The 6,202-nt window shown below is 45.1% G+C and overlaps 1 protein-coding gene across 2 annotated transcripts in view; it reads left to right on the top strand.

Moving 5' to 3' along the window:
* The first annotated feature begins 3,145 nt into the window (after positions 1–3,145).
* Positions 3,146–6,202, top strand: part of LOC145352690 (zinc finger protein DPF3-like) — a 153,262-nt gene continuing 150,205 nt past the window's right edge. For both annotated transcript variants that reach the window (XM_080202910.1, XM_080202908.1), the window contains exon 1: positions 3,146–3,214. In XM_080202910.1, the coding sequence (XP_080059036.1) occupies positions 3,183–3,214 (32 nt within the window). In that variant the 5' untranslated portion in view covers positions 3,146–3,182. The remainder of the gene's footprint in view (positions 3,215–6,202) is intronic.

Genomic DNA, 6,202 nt, shown 5'->3' with positions numbered 1-6,202 from the left:
GGTAAATGGTAATATTGGCCTTCAGCCCAAGAGGATTTGAGTTTAGGAATAGTGATGTTTCACTGCAATTGTACAGGGAATTGGTGAGCTCACACCTGGAGTATTGTGTGCAGTTTTGGTGTCCTTATGTGAGGAAGGATGTCCTTGCTATAGAGCGATGCAGCAAAGCAAATGCTGATTCCTGGGATGGCAGGTCTGTCATACAAGGAGAGGCTACGTCGCTTAGGATTATAGTCATTGGAGTTTAGAAGCGTGAGAGGGGATCTCATGGAAACTTATAAAATTCTAACAGATTAGAGCTAACTCTGACATCCATCATTATGAAGTGTTTTGAAAGGTTAGTCATATCATGGATTAACTCCAACTTCCCAGATTGCCTGGATCCACTACAATTCACCTGCCAGCACAACAGATCCGCAGCAGACTCCATCTGCATGGCCTACACTCAATCCTGGAGCACCTGGATAACAAAGAAACTTATGTCAGACTCCTATTTATTGACTAGAGCTTAGCCTTCAACATCATTATTCCGCCCTCATGAGGGTGGCATGGTAGCACAGTGGTTAGCACTGCTGCTTCACAGCTCCAGGGATCTGGATTCGATTCCCAGCTTGGGTCACTGTCTGTGTGGAGTTTGCACATTCTCCTCGTGTCTGCGTCTGCGTGGGTTTCCTCTGGGTGCTCCGTTTTCCTCCCACAGTCCAAAGATGTGTGGGTTAGGTTGATTGGCCATGCTAAAAATTGCCCCTTAGTGTCCTGAGATGCTCAGGTTAGAGGGATTAGCGAGTAAATATATAGTGATATGGGGGTAGGGCCTGGGTGAGATTATGGTCGGTGCAGACTCGATGGGCACTGTAGGAATTCATTGATTCTAAGCAAAAACACTCGGGAGCTTCAAGTTTCTACATGTCCAGATCACCAATAACCTGTCCCGCCCCCTTCACGCTGACTCTATAATTAAGAAAGTCCAGCAATCCCTCTAATTTCTCAGGTGGCTAAGGAAATTTGGCATGTTTGCTATGAGTCTCACCAAATTTTACAGACATACTAGAGAAAGCATTCTTTCTGGTTGTATCGCAACTTGGTATGGCTCCTGCTCTGTCCAAAATCGCACAAAATAACAAAGGTTGTGAACGTAGATCAATCCATCATAGAAACCACCTATTCATTGACTCCATCTCGGAACAGCAGCCAGCATAATCAAGGACTCCACACATCCCAGACATACTTTTTTCGACCATCTTCCATCAGGAAAAAGATACAAAAATCAGAGGACACATACCAGTTGGCAAATAGCTTCTTCCCTGCTACCATCAGACTTTTGAATGGACCTACGTATAATAAGTTGAACTTTCTCCACATCCTAGCTATGCCTGTAATGCTACACTCTGCACCCTCTCCTTCTCCCCTATGTATTCTATGAATGGCATGCTTTGTTTGTATAGCTCGTAAGAAACAATACTTGTCACTGTACACAAATATAGAACATAGAAAAAAAACTACAGCACAAACAGGCCCTTCAGCCCACAAGTTGCACTGATCATATCCCTACTAGGCCTATCTATAACCCTCAATCCTATTAAATCCCATGTACTCATCCAGAAGTCTCTTAAAAGATCCTAATGAATTCACCTCCACCACCACTGACGGCAGCTGATTCCACGCACCCACCACCCTCTAAGCGAAAAACTTACCCCGGCATCTCCTCTGTACCTGCACGCCAGCACCTTAAACCTGTGTCCTCTCATAGCGACCATTTCAGCCCTGGGAAATAGCCTCTAAGAATCGAGGCACACAAGATGATCAGAGGGTTAGATAGGGTAGACAGTGAGAGCCTTTTTCCTCGGATGGTGAAGGCTAACACGAGGGAACATAGCTTTAAATTGAGGGGTAGTAATTATAGGACGGACGTCAGAGGTAGGTTCTTTACACAGAGGGTAGTAAAGGCATGGAATGCCCTGCCTGCAGCAGTTGTGAACTTACCAATTTTAAGGGCGTTCAAATGGTCAGTGGATAGGCATATGGATAACATTGGAATAGTTTAGGTTAGAGGGTCATTAGATTCGTTCCACTGGTCAGCGCAACATCAAGGGCTGAAGGGCCTGTACTGCGCTGTTATGTTCTATGTTCTATGTATCTGATCAATACCTCTCAACATCTTATAAACCTCTATCAGGTCACCTCTCATTCTTCGTCTCTCCAGGGAGAAAAGACCAAGTTCCCTCAACCTATCCTCATAAGGCATGCCACCCAATCCAGGCAACATCCTTGTAAATCTCCTCTGCACTCTTTCAATAGCTTCCACATCTTTCTTGTAATGAGGATATACGTGGCAATAACAAGTCAAATCAAAGACAGGACATATTCAGAAAGAATATTCCTGATGGGTGAGGGTGAAGGAAGAGTCCAGAGCCAGGGGTCATTGTTTGATGATAAAGGGTAACCCTTTTACGACTGACCTGAGAAGCAATCCTCACCCAGAGAGTGGTGAATTGGTGGAATTCACTACCACAGAAAGAAGCTGAGACCAAAATGTTGTGTGATTTTAAGGAGAAATTAGTGATATAGCTCGTGGGGCTAAGGGGATCAATGGATATGGGGAGGGGAAGGGAATCAGGATATTAAATTTGATGGTCAGCCACGATCAAAATGAATGGCAGAGCAGGCTCGAAGTGTGGAATGCCCTACTTCTGCTTCTATTTTCTACGTTTCTCTGAATCCAGATCTGGCACTCTGTGTCCTGGGACATGGGCCCGATGCAGCTCTCTGGACCCAGCACAGGACCCAATGTCCTGGGAATGGACTGAATACAGCCGTGCGGATCCCAAAACAAGGTCAGTAGGCTGGGACAGTAACTGAATCCAGTTCTCTGACCCAGTACTGAACTGTGTCCCAGGACAGGGACTCAATCCAACTCTCAGGACCCAGCACTGAGCCGAGAGTCCTGCAACAGGGACCGAATCCAGCTCTCGGCAGCCAGTGTCCCGGGACAGGGATCGAACCCAGTTACCCAGACCCTGGACACGGACTCGCTCTCTGAAGCCTCTCTGTTCAGACTGAGGGGAGATGAACCGCTCTATTGGACAGTTTCAGCCCCGCCTATTTGTCTGGTATTGTGTTTCGATTGGCCGAGGCGGCATTCTAAGAAGGTTGACTCGGCGACTCTGTTCCATTGTAGCAAAATGGCGGCTGTCATTCAGAATCGTCTCAAATCGTGAGTAAGCGAGTGAGGCATGGAGAGGTTGTCAGGAGCGCGTCAGTCCCTTGCTTCTCTGCTCTCCGCTTCTTGCCGCCGACATGTTGGTGTTCACCCTGAGTTTGTGGTCTGAGTGACCGTGACTCTGGAGAGAAGCTGTCAGCCTGCATGTTCTTCCTGAGCTCACCTTTCACTGTGGGGGCGGCCACCAGCTCTGCAATGGCAGGGGCCGCTTGCTGCCAGTTCTCCCTCTCTGTGCCGCTTGCTGACAACTCAAACTTCAGTGCGGGGGAGGGACTGCTGCTGGAGGGAGCTGGTGGTTGGAGTAGGGGCTTATCTGGTGAGGGGGTGTGTGTCTGAGGGAGGGGCTGCTATTGAAGGGGATGGAGAGGTTGGTGGTGAGGGGAGGGTTTGAGGGAGGGGCTGATGGGCAAGGGGTGAGAAAGGTAGTTGTGTTCAGCAAGCTGGCGAGTGGTAGGCCTGGGGAAGGGGGTGGGCATGAAGGGGGCGGGGGGCTTTTCCGGAGGAGGGACCGGGCTCTAGGTCAGGCTACGATACTACTTCTCAGTAGCTGTGTCTAGGAGTGAGCAGGTATGGTCACTGGCAGACAATTGTTTGCTTTTGTGTACCTGCTGTTTACAGTTCATGTCTGAAAATGAATTATTTGGCTTTTCCTCATATTTAGCTGTGCACATGTGGAAACTTCATTCTTATTTTGAGGTAGAACTGGTTGTTCGTGGGGCAGGATCTTCTCGATGTTGTATTAGCTTTTACAACTCACTTGACTTGTACTTTGAGATTTAATTTGAATAGGGTCCTATCAAAATATTTTGTGAACTTTAGAAGATCGGATTGTGCATGTCTTCATTCATCATCTGTGTAAGCTCAATGTCATCTTTACGTATAATTCTGTATTCAAGTGTTTCAAAGTTGCCTTTCAGGTGGCATTTCTGCTCTTCATCAGTTTCTTTTACATTAGATTTAGTAAAGGGAACAGCAGATTAAAATGTGTGTCTTGTTTCTCCCCAAAGGCTAAACGAAGAGATATCTGAGCAGGGTTATGTTATTGCTGTTCCTGCTTCAGCGCATTCCACGATGATCATTCCTATTAGGAAGAAGTTGGATTTATTTAGCACCACCCATGATTGAATATCATAGTTTATTCTTGGTTGTAATTGTGGAATTTTATTGCTGGTGGAATTTTCTAATATTGGCAATCAACACATACTGCAGTGGTCAACTCTGATGTGTTCAATATTAGTGTTTCACTATTATTCATTCCTCGCTTATTGCTCTGTGCTTTAATAATAGTTTGTTTCCCAGCCATCAATTTCATCTCTTTCCCATCTCTTCACAAACTCACTTCCCTGTCTGATCCTGGGCTGACTGTATGTCCATGCTATCGTTTTCACTCTAACTTTGCCCAATTCTGCTCTTGCCTCAGATTATATGCTACTGAAACCCTCATTCAGGTTTTTGTTACTTCCAGGCTAGACCAAGGCTCTTTGGATTTTTTTTGTTTTTTAAGATTTTATTTTGTTCTTTAAAATTTTATTTTATTACAAATAAGGCTTACATTAACATTGTAATGAAGTTGCTGTGAAATTCCCCTAGTTGACGCACTCTGGCATCCATTCGGGTCAATGCACCGGATTGATCTTATTTGCTGTGTAAACATGAGGTTATCCAAATCTCTGATGTCCATGTGTTACGTGATGTACAGCTATAATGTCCTAGTCACTCCTCGTTGCTTGGTTTGCCGATCTTCATTAGATCCAGTTAAACATGCCTGTATTTTAAATTTCTGATCCTTGTGTTCAGATTCCTATATTCCTACTTGCCTTTCCCTAACTCTCCTAAATTCCAACAATCTTCTTAGATATCTTCAATTTTGGCATTTTAAACACACCTACTCCTACCATCTCTATTTGTTGGCTTTACCTTCAGCTTTCTAGGTCCTAAGCCCTGGATTCCGCCTCTAATTGTTTCTACTTTTTGTGATGTGGAGATGCTGGCGTTGGGCTGGGATGGGCACAGTAAGAAGTCTCACAACACCAGGTTGAAGTCCAACAGGTTAATTTAGTATCACAAGCTTCTGGAGTGCCCTGCCTGCAGCAGTTGTGGACTTGCCAATTTTAAGGGCGTTCAAATGGTCAGTGGATAGGCATTTGGATAACATTGGAATAGTTTAGGTTAGAAGGTCATTAGATTGTTGCACCGACCATTGGAACCATCGAGGGCTGAAGGGCCTGTACTGTCCTGTTATGTTCTATGTTCCTTCCTCTGGTGAGTCTGTTCAAATAGACTCATCTGATGAAGGAACAGCACTCCAAAGCTCATGATACAAATTAAACCTGTTGCATGTTAACATGGTGTTGTGAGACCTCTTACTGTTTCTATTTTTTTTTACTTCTCTCCAACATTAAGAATCTCCTCAAAACTGGCCTCTTTGTTCAGTCTTAATAGTTCCTTATGCGATCTGGTAACAATTACTTTTTGTTTGATTTGTGTGCCCATGAGGCATCTTGGGATGTTTTACTATACCAAAGGCACTGCAGAAATTCAAGTTATTGAGTGCAGCAGTGTAAGTTTTTGAAGTGCTGACTCATCATTTTGAGCAAGTCATCAGCTGCCCTTTGATTTGATGATGGTTTGATTTGATTTGCAAATTTCTGCCATGGGTCTACGTGTGACTGAGGAAGCCATTTTTCAACATGCAGATATTTGGACATGAGGCAGGATATCCCATGTTGTTGTGGATAGTCTGGAGGGATGTCAGAAGTTGCAGCCTAACATAGAATGCAAGACTGGGCGGAGAAGTGGCAGATGGACTTCAACGTGTAGTGGTCCATTTTGGCAGGACCAATGGGATGCAGGAGTACAATATCAAGGGTAGGAGTCTTAGCAGTGTAGAGGAGCAGAAGGATCTTGGGGCCCGGGTCCATAAGACTCTTAAATCAGCCTTGCAGGTGGAGGATGTGGTCAAGAAGGCGTATGGTTTAGGAG

This window comes from Carcharhinus amblyrhynchos, chromosome 14 (assembly GCF_965287045.1).
Source record: "Carcharhinus amblyrhynchos chromosome 14, sCarAmb.v2.hapA, whole genome shotgun sequence".
NCBI lineage: Eukaryota > Metazoa > Chordata > Chondrichthyes > Carcharhiniformes > Carcharhinidae > Carcharhinus > Carcharhinus amblyrhynchos.
Note: the sequence above shows the minus strand (reverse complement) of the source record. Positions and strands in the feature narration are given on the sequence as shown.